Source organism: Acanthochromis polyacanthus, chromosome 14 (genome assembly GCF_021347895.1).
Source record: "Acanthochromis polyacanthus isolate Apoly-LR-REF ecotype Palm Island chromosome 14, KAUST_Apoly_ChrSc, whole genome shotgun sequence".
Taxonomy (NCBI): domain Eukaryota; kingdom Metazoa; phylum Chordata; class Actinopteri; family Pomacentridae; genus Acanthochromis; species Acanthochromis polyacanthus.
Genome location: NC_067126.1, coordinates 18407144 through 18423100, shown reverse-complemented (window position 1 = coordinate 18423100; position 15957 = coordinate 18407144). Strand labels below are relative to the sequence as shown.

At 41.4% G+C, this 15957-nt stretch overlaps 1 protein-coding gene across 4 annotated transcripts in view; it reads right to left on the bottom strand.

Annotated features, from left to right (window-relative positions):
* The window catches only part of hecw2a (HECT, C2 and WW domain containing E3 ubiquitin protein ligase 2a), a 47505-nt gene that overhangs the window by 17030 nt on the left and 14518 nt on the right, over nucleotides 1-15957 (bottom strand). For 3 of the 4 annotated variants that reach the window (XR_002596406.2, XM_022209943.2, XM_022209942.2), the window contains exons 3-14: nucleotides 11414-11521; nucleotides 11053-11147; nucleotides 10267-10333; nucleotides 9248-9417; nucleotides 8987-9126; nucleotides 7510-7610; nucleotides 6559-7412; nucleotides 4485-4782; nucleotides 4235-4327; nucleotides 3050-3200; nucleotides 634-740; nucleotides 112-236 (exon numbers count right to left, since the gene is read on the bottom strand). Coding sequence is in view for 3 of the 4 variants with exons in the window: in XM_022209943.2 (XP_022065635.2) it covers nucleotides 112-236; nucleotides 634-740; nucleotides 3050-3200; nucleotides 4235-4327; nucleotides 4485-4782; nucleotides 6559-7412; nucleotides 7510-7610; nucleotides 8987-9126; nucleotides 9248-9417; nucleotides 10267-10333; nucleotides 11053-11147; nucleotides 11414-11521 (2309 nt within the window). In the remaining variant the exon portion in view is untranslated. The remainder of the gene's footprint in view (nucleotides 1-111; nucleotides 237-633; nucleotides 741-3049; nucleotides 3201-4234; nucleotides 4328-4484; nucleotides 4783-6558; nucleotides 7413-7509; nucleotides 7611-8986; nucleotides 9127-9247; nucleotides 9418-10266; nucleotides 10334-11052; nucleotides 11148-11413; nucleotides 11522-15957) is intronic. The other variant, XM_022209944.2, reaches the window with a different exon arrangement.

The following is a 15957-nucleotide window of genomic DNA, read 5'->3' as shown; positions in this document are numbered from 1 at the left end:
TTGCATTTTTTTCTGACCAACATCTTAAGAGCTCAAAGTCACATTTGTCAAATAGAACTGGTTCTGTGAGCAGCTTAAAATGTGTTTTTGTTCGAGGCATGTTAGACTGACAGGGTTAGAATGCAGCACGGTGAAGAAGTCAGGGCTGCACAGGAACTTGGCGCTTGGCGACTGGAGCAGCAGAGAGAGGCGCGAGCGACCACTGGAGTGAGCGACTGCACTGTCTCGTCTGTATTCTGTAGATTTGACACATACAAGTCAAAATTTGACACGGGAAGACACAAAACAAAGCAGTTTATACTATAAAAACATGAACCAACTGAGGTTGCTGTACAAAATTTGTGTTAAAAAAAAATCACACAAGTGCGGATCTGAAGAGTTATAAAATTAGGTCAAGAATTTTGCAATGCAAGTGATGCAAAAGGAAGCATCTTTACAGAATATTACTGTTATAAATCTTTGCATATAAATAGTTTTCACACTTATGACTTACAATAGTATTATATATATATATATATGTATATATATATAAATATTCTTCTGTAAACGCTCTTCTCTGTGTCTCTATCTCTGTATAAATGTGTGTGTATGCGTGCATTTGTCTGCTGTCTGTCTGTGGCATCTGAAACTAACCAGAAATGGAGTGAGGCATCAGTTCACCTTCTGGTTCAGGAAGCAGGTCAACTGAGCTTTCCTCTGACCGATCAGTGTTGGTTATTGTCCTCCTGATGCTCTGGTATCTAGGATAAAGAGTAGAAGTTAAACAACAGTTTTTCACGAGCTCACCAAAAGTATGGTCTTGGAATGTTTGGAACTACCCTATGAAAATCAAAGAAAATTTTAAAATTTGAGACCTTTTCAACAAAGAGAGCACAATACAGACACACCTCTCTCTGAGTGACTTTGGATACCTTTGTTCATTCAAAGGTTTATTTGTTAAAAAAATCCAAAGATAAAAAGAAACAAACTAGGGCTGAATGATTTGTGAATTTGCAAATTGTGAATTTTCACACAGAAATTTCAATCTGATTATCATGACGCTTCGGTTTAATGTTCACATTGTAATACACTCAACAAAAATATAAACGCAACACTTTTGTTTTTGCTCCCATTTTTTATGAGATGAACTCAAAGATCTAAAACTTTTTCCACATACACAATATCACCATTTCTCTCAAATATTGTTCACAAATCTGTCTAAATCTGTGATAGTGAGCACTTCTCCTTTGCTGAGATAATCCATCCCACCTCACAGGTGTGTCATATCAAGATGCTGATTAGACACCATGATTAGTGCACAGGTGTGCCTTAGACTGCCCACAATAAAAGGCCACTCTGATAGGTGCGGTTTTATTTTATGGGGGGGTCCACTCCTCTTCAATGGCTGTGCGAAGTTGCTGGATATTGGCGGGAATTGGTACACGCTGTGGTATACGCTGATCCAGAGCATCCCAAACATGCTCAATGGGTGACATGTCCGGTGAGTATGCTGGCCATGCAAGAACTGGGACGTTTTCAGCTTCCAAGAATTGTGTACAGATCCTTGCAACATGGGGCCATGCATTATCCCGCTGCAACATGAGGTGATGTTCTTGGATGTATGGCACAACAATGGGCCTCAGGATCTCTTCACGGTATCTCTGTGCATTCAAAATGCCATCAATAAAATGCACCTGTGTTCTTCGTTCATAACAGACGCCTGCCCATACCATAACCCCACCGCCACCATGGGCCACTCCATCCACAACATTGACATCAGAAAACCGCTCACCCACACAACGCCATACATGCTGTCTGCCATCTGCCCTGAACAGTGTAAACCGGGATTCATCCGTGAAGAGAACACCTCTCCAACGTGCCAGACGCCATCGAATGTGAGCATTTGCCCACTCAAGTCGGTTAAGACGACGAAGTGGAGTCAGGTGGAGACCCCGATGAGGACGACGAGCATGCAGATGAGCTTCCCTGAGACGGTTTCTGACAGTTTGTGCAGAAATTCTTTGGTTATGCAAAGCGATTGTTTCAGCAGCTGTCCGAGTGGCTGGTCTCAGACCATCTTGGAGGTGAACATGCTGGATGTGGAGGTCCTGGGCTGGTGTGGTTACACGTGGTCAGCGGTTGTGAGGCTGGTTGGATGTACTGCCAAATTCTCTGAAACGTTTTTGGAGACGGCTTATGGTAGAGAAATGAACATTCAATACACGAGCAACAGCTCTGGTTGACATTCCTGCTGTCAGCATGCCAATTGCACGCTCCCTCAAATCTTGCCACATCTGTGGCATTGTGCTGTGTGATAAAACTGCACCTTTCAGAGTGTCCTTTTATTGTGGGCAGTCTAAGGCACACCTGTGCACTAATCATGGTGTCTAATCAGCATCTTGATATGGCACACCTGTGAGCGGGATGGATTATCTCAGCAAAGGAGAAGTGCTCACTATCACAGATTTAGACAGATTTGTGAACAATATTTGAGAGAAATGGTGATATTGTGTATGTGGAAAAAGTTTTAGATCTTTGAGTTCATCTCATAAAAAATGGGAGCAAAAACAAAAGTGTTCCGTTTATATTTTTGTTGAGTATAGCTTGGAACTGATTGTAACAACTATGTATTGCCATGAAAGGTCATACAACAAGGATGACATGAATTTGTAAAACCATTGACACAACAGCGAAATTCTGGGTCAGACGTGCTCTTTCACAGATGTTCTAAATTGCAGCTTTATGATTTGTTCATTGAACTGTTTCAAATTGTGATTTCTCTTTGGAATTATTTTATTGTTTAGCCCTAATAGGAAAAGAAAACACAGGATAAGATAAGAATACACAACAGATTACATGAGAAAACAAACAACACCACCTCTATGAGCACCATTTTGTTAGTACCAAGTTTTGTTTTGCCCTCCCTGTGCATTAAAAGCCACTACTGATAATGGGGGCTCTTGATTTAGACCCATAATAACCCATACATGCACATACTGGTGCTAACTGCTCACTCCTAAGAAATCTGGACTCTTGCAGTCAAAATGATTTCTTTTTTTTTTCCATCCACCTGCGGTTGAGCTGCTCCATCTGCTGAATGGAGTTGGAGCGTGTCAGGCCCTGCGGGGCGGGAGGTCCAGTGGGACGCTGCCACGTGGTGGTCCTGTTCACGTGGTCCACAAAGAAGATCCTCCCATGGCTGTCAATCCGAGCCTCCCAGTCTGAGAGGCAATTAATAATGGACACAAAGTAGGTGTTTAATGTCATGAGTACACACAACTGTAAAAATAAATGTTGAAGCACCCCAAGAATTCATTAACACACTTTAAGATCTGAAGTCGTAGTCTGATGTAAGACATTTCAGATCAATTTTTTTTCTTTTCTTCAATTTACTTTCAATGAATCCAGTACAAGAGACACATTCAAGTATGTGTTTTCTGCTTTGCTTCAATTTCCAGTCAGCTCCAACAGATTTGCATGACAAAGTTCACTTTTGTTCAGCTCAACTTCTTGACAACAAACTGTAGCATTACTGTCATACATTGATTTTATGATCAAAGTGTATTAATTTTTGCAGTAAATATTTAACTCATATTTCTGGTGCAGATAATTAGTGTATGGAATATATTGAATACAGTTTTTAGTGTACTGTAATGTCTGCAATGCATAATGTTGATAATGCTTCACATCTTGCAAGCTAACACGCTAACACACATGATGCATTAAACACAGAGCGATCGTATGGTTTCTATACAAAATGTGCATATATAGTTCAAATACATTTCAGTATAAACATGACATTTCATCAAAAATTGGTTGACAACAAAACCAAAACATACAGTAATAAGCCCGGGCATCTGAAAATCTGTAAGATTATTCCTCTGGGAATCGTGAACATTATATTCATCAATTCAGAGCAGAGTGATACACCAACCCAGATTACCTTCACTGACATTCTCATTCTAAACATCTCACCAGCGAGGCAAAAAAGGAATCCAAAGCCTGACATAATAACAATATCTTTTGGCTGTGTTTAAATACAAGACGGGGAATCACTGCGTCAATAAAGTCATCCTTTGGGTGTTCTAGGGTTAATCTTGGGTAATCTGGCTTCAGGGTTTGAAGGGTTTTGTCAGGCTTAACGCATATGACCAACAGACATCAATGCACAATAGACACATGAACAGAAAGACACACTACTAAACACCCACAACAATCAACCGACAGTACAGTGCATGCAGACACACACACTCACTGGGAGGGAGAGGCTCGTCCACACGCTGGTATCGATGGATGTCGTGACGCACAGAAGGAAGCGAGCGTACAGGGTGGCCGTTGACATGGGTACCTGAACACAGAAAAAAGCACGAGGTGGAAGTGCTGTGTGATTAACACTACTACCTGGCTAAATTGTTTAAGCAACACCCTTATTGGCCGTAATATACATGCAAACTGAAGTGAGCGATTTTTAGAGATGCATTTGAGATTTGTTTAAGGCTGAATACCTTCCTCTCCATCTGTTTCCGTGGTAACCTGTTCTGAATCCGCTGACCCCGCCTCCTCACTTGGCTTTCTCTCCTCCCCTTCCTGCTCTTCAGCCACGCCCCCTGCAGCCTGCAGGCTCAACCTCCTAATACTGATCTCCTCAGCCTCCTCTTGCACACTAGCTGGCGGAGCTTGTCCTTCGACCTCCGTGGAAGCAGTTTGCCCACCGCCTTCATCATCTACAGCCTGATTGGTTAGTGGGGTGGCCTCTCCATCTCCCCCTGGATCTATGGCCGTCTCTGCCCCCTCTTCTGGTTCCTTCAAAATACACCAAACAAAAGAATTAGGAAAAAAAAAAACATTCATTCTACAATGGCACTGACTGACACAATGTTATACTGATTTAATTACTGTGGATGATGCCAAAATCCCAGCTGAATTTATTGAGCTAAATATACAGTATATGGATATGTAAGACATCCACGCCTACTGCTACAAAGTATCAGTAAATTAGTCAATCTAAGTAGCAGCTCATAACATGAGGCATCACTGCTAAATCACTACGGCAACAAAAGAAAGTTTGACTTCATTCAAATATGCATAGGCGTGTAGGCGTGACAGCTCGTACCAATCACGGAATGCTTGTGAAAAAGATTCAGTGAAAAGTGGATACAGATCACTGGTTCCCACTCATCCGCTGTTCTGAGAAAATCACTACTAAAGCAAAACAAGTCACACAAAAGGCAGAATTATTCCTAACTAATTTTCTCCCTGACACTATGTATTTACCACCCAAAAGTAGGATGATGGTGCTGAAGTTAAGTACTGCGGTGTGTCCAGACCCACAAGACACATATGAACAGCTGCAGGTGGATACTGCTGCTCAGCACAGTGTGTGTTGTGAAGACACTAATGCCGACACAACAGAGTAAATTGTGGCTGACACTCAGTGAAAATTTTGAAAAAAAAATTCTTAGAATACATGATGACAATGCAGACATACCATTGAGTAACCGAATGTGAAAAGGATTCTACACAATACACATGGCAAAAAAGCTGACTAGTTTTAATATAGTTTTGACATATCAAAACAATGCTAAACTACAACTTAACACATTTTCAGTCATGAACTGGGACTGATCAGTAAGTTAAATGACAAAATCGTAAAATACAACATTAAATCTGGGGCTAAAATGTAAGCCAATCATATGCTGGAACAGGAATGATCATTCATGGCGATTTGCATTTAAACTGAATCATACTTCCCACTTGATTAATATGATAAAATGTGCTGATTTTCAAGAATTCAAGTTGCTACTATGGTTCAGGAGGAACTAGAAGTTGAGACTGAGATCTGTTTGCATGAAATCACAACCAACTTTAAAGATTCCTGAACAATCATAGCACTCCAGAGCTGCTTTGATTGCAAAGTGCACACAAGGCTGTGTGTGCACAAGTACTCAGGCAGTAAGGCTCACATTCAAAAGTAAGTTTTTTCTATACTACTCTACCAATTAGAAAACAGTGAAGACCACTAACATGCAAACATCAATGTGATGTACAATTTAGCATACTGTATTTAAAGTGAGGAGAAAGAAATGAAACAGAGGACATGGAAATGAAAAGAAAAACATTATATACATTTGTCAGAGATGAGGAACACAATAAGTTGAAACAAACTGTAAACAGAACTATTAAAATGTAAAAAACATTGCTCTATCTGACAATCTGCTTGTGAAGTTTCCTTGCAGACATTGGTTAATTTGCTGGGAGTATAAAGTATGTATGAAACATATCTAAAAGCATCAAACAATCACAGTGTTATTTGCCGCTTTTCTCTTTTTCATCATTATAAATTGAATCTCTTTCAGTCTTTGTGCTGTAATTAGGACTAAACCAGAAATTTCAAGATGTCATCTCAAGTACTGACATTTACATTTTACACAATTTTCTGGCATTTTATAAATTACCTACTTAATCAATCAATAAAAAATAGCAATTATTCACACAGTTCATTCACACATTTATAGGATTGTACATGTAATTGATGTAAACAGATTTTAAATCTAGATTCCATATAAAGAATGAACTCACCACAGCAGTGGTCAGCGTGATTGGACAGCTCTCTGATGATGAGAAGGCTGTCTGAGGGGCTGTTGCCATAGAGCAAGTGTCGATCTCTGATGAAGGGTCCTCCACAGGCGCCATTCCTTGTTCAGGTACCTGCCCACCCTCTGGCAAAACATTATGGGCATCTGTGAATGGAGCCTCCTCCACTTCAAGGAAAACGTCTGGCTCTAGAACATCCTCCAGGTCCAGACCTGGCTTTCCCTCCGGGGCCATTTCTGCACCAGGAGGAATGTCTTCTATCACAGCAAATGCACCCTCGGGTTCCTCCTCCAGCGCTGAGTGCTCCAGCTGCTCAGGCTCTCGCTGAAGCTCAGGAAACAGGTCGTCTTCATCAGGACCGCTGACGTCTGGAGCTACTCCGTTCATTAGCAGCGGTGACAGTGGCACCGGAGTGATGTCATTAGCTCCGGATCTCTCCTCATCTTCATCTGAATCGATGTGTAACATGGCACTGAGCCTTGTGTGCGTGGGGAAACTAGAGCGTAATTTGGGTGAGGCAGCACCCAGAGGTCTTTCACCAGGGCCTTTAGGGGCCTCAATAGCATCCAGGCCCTCACTGAGTGACCTCTGCAGCATTTCATGACCGGAAAGGCTTTCATGTTCCACAAATCTGCCCTCTGCTCCGACAAGAGACAGATCTTTCTCTGGGAAGGCTGTGGCTCCGCCTTCCCACATGCCTTGGGAATCCTGAGAACCAGTAGGGGAGGGACCAGCAGAGACCACACCTGGAAGGTGGTGGGGTAAGTCCTCATCATCAGATGGAGTCCCTGGAGCTCCATTCAAGGATGAAATGCCAATGATAGAATCAGGAGAGGCACCTGCAGGCAGAACAGGTTGCACATGGATGAAAACACATTTAAAGAAAATACATTGCCTAGTAATGCATATTTAAATAGAGCAGAACAGCAGACTCACCATCCGGCCCAGTCGAGGTGAGCTCAACTTTGAACTGCAACTGCCCGCTTACATGTTCAGTGGGCAAGCGTCGACACAGAGAGAAACTCACAGGCTGGACCCTGAACAGTCATACAAAGAACACAGGATATATTATAATATATTATCATTTAGGATCTGTGGCCTGGTGTGTATCCGAAAGGTTTGCTATTATGCTCCTGTTCAGCAACTAATGATTGTCTCACATGTACTCAAAATGTGTTTTTCACCTCAAAATACTGCAAAGATAGTTCACTTCATCATTACTGTGTAACCCCCTGTGCTAAATGTGCTGTCTCAGAGTCTGCAGCTGCAAATGCAGCTGAACTGCTGCTGTCCATGCCTCCTTCATGAAGAACAAGAGCTCTGTTTCTGTGACTGACAGCCTGCAGCAAAACAGCTGACTGCACAGCAACGACACTGACATGAATGAGTGTGTGAAACCAGGATTTTCAATTGTTCCCAACTTTTTATTTCATTGATTGTCTGACAGAAAAATATAGTCAAATTTACAATTCACAGTTGTTTGTAACTTGTGAGTATGGTGAGTTAATCAGACAATGTAGCTTAGCGAGGAGGAGCCACAGATAGGGAAACAGTTTTGAAGTCTGCGATTCAGTCACTATTTTTGAGAAAAGATAGAGAGAAAAACAAAAATATGGACAGAGGGCAGCAGAGATGCAAACAGATGTAAACAGCAGTCGAAGTAGAAGCCCACTTGGTGACATAAAACACACCGCTATCCTTGAGTGTTACTCAGAATCACCTTTTCCACAGAGCTCTGACCTCTGGGCAAACAATCAAAGCTAAGAGTAATGTCAGCCTTATTGACCATTATGTGCTGACACTAACGATTTTCCTGTTGTTTTGTTGCCATTGCCATCAAAAATTAAAGGATTTTCAATTCCTGAAATTCTTCTGTCCAGTCTTGTAGCCAACAACAGAACATTTGGTGAGCTTTGTCTTCCACTATGAGCTTATTATTATTATTATTATGAGTTTATTTAAGAAGAAGCTTTTAGAGTTAGCAGAAGCAGCTGAATAAAGTGAATAAACCTGGTAGACTTTGAGGCATCTGCTGATGCTGAATGGTTTGCTTGGAAGCAGCCGGCAGTGGGGGGACAGGATATACAGTTTGAGCTGGCCGAATGTTGGTTTGGTAGCTATTATGCAGCAGTTTAGTAAAATTATTACTGGCTTATAAAGCTGGGAGGCTACCTGGTTGAGGAATGAAAAAAGTAAACATCTTCCTTCCTTAACAGCTTTTATTTTACAGTTTTTAACACCCACAGAAAACAACATTTTCACAACATTGGAACTTTAAACATGTACACAGAGCATAGAAAATCCTTCTGACTGAACTGATATTGCAAAGAACTGTTTACATGAAGTACATATGAAGGACGTTCTGTTTGTGTGTTGGACTGAGCTAACTCATGTCTGCATGAGTGGCACCTACCCAGGTATTTTTTCAATAAGTCGCTGGACAGGGATAGTGAGCTGACCGAGGAAGCGTTTGATGATCGGTCTGCTTTTTGCAAACTTGTCCTTCACCTCAATGTAGAGGATGTCTGTCATCAGTGCCACAAACGTGTATTTCTGTAGAGCGGCAAAAGCATACATACATGCATTCTGAGCTGACTGGCATACTTTATCGTGTGAAAGAGGATGTGTTCGTCTGTCCTAAAAGAGATTCTGCATGACAAAACATAAAGATCACCTCTCCGTGCCAGACAGGGTTTGTGGTATTCGCAATGATGGCTGATCGACGTTCCTGTCCGTGATGGCTGAAGATGGGGAAGACACTTCTCTTCCCTGGGTGGATGGACATCTTCAGGTATGGGTCAGGATTGAAAAACATGCCCTTCTTCAAGCCAGTAGCACGGAGATCTAAAAATCAATCAATCAATCAATCAATCAAAGTTTATTTCTATAGCCCTTTACAACAGCCTAAAGGGTGACCAAAGTGCTTCACAGTGAAAAACAAGAGAAGAACTTAAAAACAAGACAAACAATCACATTCACACCTTCGGGCAAATTTAGAATAATCAATTAACCTCCGCACATTTTTGGACTGTGGGAGGAAACCGGAGTACCCAACATGCAAACTCCATTCAAAAAGATGCCAGGAAGACCGGGACATGAACCAGGGATCTTCTAACTGCAAAGCAAAGTGCTAACCACCACGTCACTGTGCAGCCCACAAAATAGACATTAGAACAATAAAATAAACAGCAATAAAACATACATCTAAAAGTAAATAAAAGTAATAAAACATTCACAATCCAAACCAGCAGTCGTATAACTACAGAGCCAAATATCTCAGCAAGAGAAGTGACTTTCTTCTTCATTTCCAGTTTGCCCTTGAATATAAAACTTGACCTGCAGACAAATAATGGCTAACAGAGGAAAGTAGTTTGGAGGAGCAAGCTGGAGATTTTTGTTCTTGTAAACTTCTTAAAATAATCCTGATATTGCCTGACTTCAGCGGAAAGCTGACATTTTCAGTCTTTCTCTGGCAGACATTGAAAGCCACCATGTTTCCAGGAAGCATCCTTTAAAGTTCACTCTAGTTTTTCCCAAAGGGACTGTAAGTCAAAGATGATGATAAGATGGCATCATTCTGCTAAAATCCAAACGTCTGGTCTGTTTTTGAAGGCTTTGCTAAATTTATTTTGAGTTACTGACTTGCCCTTACTCATGTGCACTGATCTGAAACCAGAAAACTTCTCAACTCACCTGTCAATGTAAAGCTGATCAGTTTCCGAGGATGTTCAACGCCCACCTGCTCTGTCAGCCCCTCCACCTGAGAGAGAAGATACAGTGTCATACTCTACACACCATGGGGGGAAAAGCATAGGGGTATTTCGTACACACGCACACACGCACGTCTAGGTTTGTCCTGCTAAATTCACATAAATCGTGAATGGTAATAGAGGAGACATCTTAGGATGCTCAGGGAATTAAATTACTAAAGCAGGCAGTGGTGTAGTAGTGAGGATGCACAGCTCATCTTTGATGTAGCGGAGTGTTAGGGATCGATTGTGGTCATATACGACACAACATTTGGTTATCAATCAAGTGGACAGCATCCAACATGGCATACAAACAATGAATTACATGCCTGCCTGAACCACTACAAGGCTCCATTATGTGCAAATCATGTGTAGTTCACATGACTGCTGAGCATTTTTCACAGAGTACCACAGATTTTCAGCTAAAATTCCAGCCGATCGGGCAGCCGTGGTGTTTATCGCTCAAGTTACAGAAACTTGAAATTTACTTTTTGGCAACAGCGCTGGTAATGGGTGCATTTAAAAACACTGAAGCAGTTTCAAGCAGTAATGCACATGAATACACTGCTTTCATTCGGTGACTCACACATCTAGTATGCCAACAAATACAACGATCACAAGTAATCACAGTTCTTTGATGTAATCTGAGCTAAAGCCCGAGACTTCACGTGTCTAAATGTCAGCCTGCTTTAACAGCATATCTCTCTGCCACACACTTAATCACACGCACCAAGACTGCTGGATTCTTCACAGTAATGCAGGGGGTTGTGGCTCTCAGGGCTCCGCTCACTCCATGGTAGTACTTGAAACAGATCTTGGTCTCAGCTGTGAAGAAAGAGGAAAAGAGTTATGGGACTTGAAAACATTCTCCGTTCATTGCTGACCACCCATTAATTGCACTGTCGAATATCAAGCAGTAGTAGGGCAGAGTTATGATTCATGGTAAGATATGATCACAACAGTGGTTGCTTATATTAATTTTACATAAAATGTAAAACCCATTTTCCATTTCTGAATAAAAAACAGTCACATTGTGATTAAATATTTTATAGTACTGAGTGACAGAATGCTGTAAGTGCCTGTAAACTTACGCTCCATAAAGTAGGGCCCAGGCTCCAGCCTCCAAACAATCTGACCCTTCTGGGTGCCATTCACCCCTCTGTTCTTACAGTCCCACACGTTGGAAGGACTAGTTTCATCTGTAGAAGAGAAAACGATTACTTACAGCAAATATGGGGTTTCTTAACTTTAGAGTGAGACAAAACACGCTGTTGCTGTGTTCATTTTGGACCAAAGAATGTTAAATCAAACAACAGATGCCAGTGTTCCAGCTCTGGATTGTGTTCTTGCAAAACTGCAAGCAAGCTGCATCTGTTCCGCCTTTCAGTATGTTTAGTCTGCGGACTCTGTCTTCCAAAACACAAGTTTGCCTTTAATCAGTGAAATCCATTCCCAAAATAGCCTCCCTGCAACCTCTAACCAGAAGGACAAACTCCAAACTTCCTCCGAGTTAAAAACAGGGAAGGGGAATTCCGCTGTACGTAGCACTTTTGCACACAGATTAATGAAGCACCGAACGCAGCTGACTGGTGGAGAGAGTCCGGGGAGGAGTGTGTATCGTATATAGGTGTGTGCATGAGCATGTGTGTGTGTGCAAGTTTGAAGGGAAGGACAGGTTGCTTATCATTGAATGTCTGCTTAGTCGAGGAAAGTGGTAGCTCCTCTGGGGTATAAGACCCTAGAGCAGGTAATGAAGTCCTGGCGGCCTTATGATCGATACCAAGTGACCTGACGCCCCGCTCGGCACCAGCAGTTTACACTGTCTCCTCTTCTCAAACAGTATTCCTACCTACAAGGCAAATGTCAGGAAAAATGAATCAGCTAAACCAGGTGGGTTAAGTCCTAGAGGTCAATAGGAATGATACTGGTAAATAAGTTTTAAAAAAAAGTGCATTCTTTACAGCAGTAATTGCATGATATTTAGAGTCAATTGCTGCCTGTTGTACAGTAGGTGTGTTTGACCTTTTGGAAGTCAAAGACACCCATTGTTTTCAAAAATCAATTATCCATTACTAACACAATACATCATGCTGAACAGCTCACATGTTGGAATTGTCCCTGAACGTCACTGCATTATACCAGTAATTATCTGGTGTATAGAGGCTACTTTCATTTTTTGCTTCAGTGAACAATGAAAAGGCAAATTTATGAACTTGGCAGTGATCTCCACATATTTAACTTTGTTGGACTGGAGCAATATTGACAAAAAAAAGTTGGGTGTTGGGTGGTAAACGGTCTGCACTTACATGGCGCCTTTCAATCTTAGCTCAGTTCTTCAAAGCAGCCATAGACCAATGGCAGCAGTGCTGCCAGGCAAGGTGCCAGTCTCTCAGGAGCAACTTAGAGTTCAGTACCTTGTCCGAGGACACTTCAGCACATGGAAGGGCCAGGGGCTGACTCACCAACCTCAAAGGTCCCATATTGTGCCCCTTTTCAGCAAGTTAATCAAAACATAACTGCCCCAGAGTGTGTCTTTCAGTTTTTCATCTCAAAAATTTCCAAAAGATGGTTCAGTTTACCAAGGGTAGTGTCTACAGATACGGACCCGTACGCGAGTCTCGCGAGTCAAGAAGCTGCTAACCACTGCAAACTGTTGAAAGGTAAGCAAAGGTTAGGGTTAGGGTTAGGTTTAGGGTCCGTACCTGTAGTACCGATGCTACGGGTCCGTACCGCTAGCGTCTACCGGGAGTCACGTGACCAGATCTCGCGTATCTGATTGGCAAATGGAAAGTGCCGTATCCGTAGGCCACAGGCTACGGGTACGGGTCCGTACCTCTAGCAACAACCTTTACCAAGACTGTATAACCACTGGTTTTGAGGCTGTTCTAAACGAGCTGTTTTGCTTAGAAAACCAATGAGCTGCTGCTGCTGTTCCCACCCCTTTCAAAAAGGACGTGCTGTCTGTAATTGACATCTAAGACTTTAAAACAACCAAAACAAAATAAAAATGGATTTTCATCATACAGAATCTTTAAGATTGGTGGCCAACCTGCTCTACCACCTGAGTCACGGCTACCCCTGCTGCTGGTGGTGGTGGCGGTCCAGTCGTTACCACTGTTGACTCACCACAAAAATGATTCATACTAGCAGATCAATTGGGGCCTTTGTGTTTATCCTCTACATCTTTTGGCTTTCCCCAGGTGTTCTGACTTGCTGCACAGTCCAATATTTCTGACTTCAGGATCACATCATTATCAACAATAGATTCTAAACTGAGCGAAACAAACCTCTACAAGGTACAACTTATGGATGGACAAATGGATAGAAACATGTACAATTTAAAAACTATTTACTATGTTCATCAGGCCAGCTATATACCTCAAGTAGTTGCTTTCAATATGTATTTTGCGTGAGACTGTTAGAAAATAATCTCACCACAATGGTCAAAATCAAGCTTAACTCCGGTATGGTTTGTGCTTCAAAAACATCGGACCCTATTTTTCTCAATGGCACTAAGAGCATAATTTCATTTTGACATCATCAGACTTAAGTTTTCACAGAGGGCTTTTCTCCAGGGAACACTTAAAGAGCCCCTCTGCTGAAACTACAGGTCACATACTGATATTGTGCTTTTTGTATGCTTGAAGACATATCATAAGTCAAATAAGCAGTCAAGGCCACTGATGAGCATTTCCACCACAAAACTGCAGTGGACTGATGACAGTCTCAAAAACATACATTTGGACTGTCTAAATTACTCCAGTCTTACAACTTGAGATATAATACAGATGGATGGAGATGGAGGTAAGGATGTCATAGATCTGCATATTCTAGAGGAACTTCAGGGCAGGAAGGAATTATTATCATGGAAAAAAAAAATAAAAACACACAGCTTTGATAAATGATTTTTTAATCAATGACTTAAACTGTTCTCTAAAGATAGATAGTACTCCTCATTGATCTCTATGTGTAAAATTGGTGGCACACATTTTAACAATTGTTCTTCACTGCCTTAAATAAATACCTTTTCCCATATTGTGTGTCATGGGAACACACACCATTTTTGCAGAAAGACAATGAAAGAAATGCTGAATGAAGGACTTCTTTCAGAGAAGTTAGTAGAACAGTATCAACCCTTGAGGTCACAGAAAGACTGTAGCTTTTGTGAGAAAAACAGAGCAGAATTAATAGATTCTAACTAATAACAAATGTGCTGGTCCTACACTATTACTCCTGTATTACCTTTCACCGTCATGGACAGAACTGCTTGACAATTTGAGCCTTCTTCAGTGCACAGGTCAATGTATTCCCCCCCTGTCAAATTCCTGTCTCTAAGCAGGATTGGACTTCATTATTGGAGACCACCCTGCTCGCCTCAGAGACGTGCATGGTTTGTGATGGAGTGTGTGTTATCGTATACCTAGGCAGAGCTGTTACGTGTTGACTCAGCCTCCAGTCCTGTGTAAAGTCTCAACAGCTAATGTTTCAGTATTGACTCTGAGTTGGAAGCTCCTGTGCAAGACTCTACCTGGCTATTCTCAGCTCCCAAAAATAAAACACTAGAATCAGCTGAAAAGCTTTGAGGACAGGTAGGGTCAAGTCAGCTCTAGTCTTCAAGGCCTGGAAGCTTCCACAATATTTCAGCAAAAAGTAAAAATAAAAGTAGTGTTTTGTTTGTTCTGATCCAACCCTATCTCCCATAAATTACATCCTGATGCAACTAAATAACACTTAGGTTTTCAAAGAAATATATTTAATTTTTACACAAACTTGCTTTATCGTCAAAAGCTAAGGCGGTGATGTAGTAGGAAAAGCTTCCAGTTGAAAGAGTGGCAAAGGGCAAAGCCTGCTTACGGAGGTAGAAAAAGTGGATGCCAGCACAGACCAGGGCTTGAGTCTCATATGAGCCCTTCGTACTTAAACTTAGGTGTCGCTTGTTCTCTGTTTATTTTAAGTTTTCACTCAGTTTGGTTAAACCTAAGTACCTAAGTACTAAAACTACTTGGTAAAGTTTTGGTAAATAGCACAGTATTGGTTAAACTCTGACCATTTAGCAACATGTTTGACGTGTCTCCTTCACTTTCTGACGAGCCCCGCCTCATCTAACACATGACTGGTTAGCTGAAGAGGAGAGACATTAAAACAATAAAATAAATGGCAAAGGTATGTTGATGAGAAACACATTTCTGATACATTACAAATACATACTTTGGCAGAAAACGTTTCCTTCTGAATGTAATTAAGAATGCAGTTTGGTTAGAAGATAGTGCTGTTATGATCAAATGTGTGTGAAACAGGAAGCAACTATTTCTTGCTGTAATGTGACAACCACATGTTTGGATTTGACATTTGGAAATGAGTCAGATTACATTAATTACACAATAGTGAAGACCTGTGATTTTAATATGGCTTTGGCTGCTGATAAAAGTCATCTACAAACCATCTGATCAGAATGCAGGTAATAGTAATGCTGTTCATACTTTTGCTTTTCCGACTATGACACATCAAAATATCTGTAGTGAAAAAAGTCTACGGCACAGAATACACTGGCCAATGAAAGATCCTAAGTGTCAGTTTTTAGTAAACATTTTAAAACCAATCTAATTTTCTTTATCTTGCAAATAGTAATTTGCTA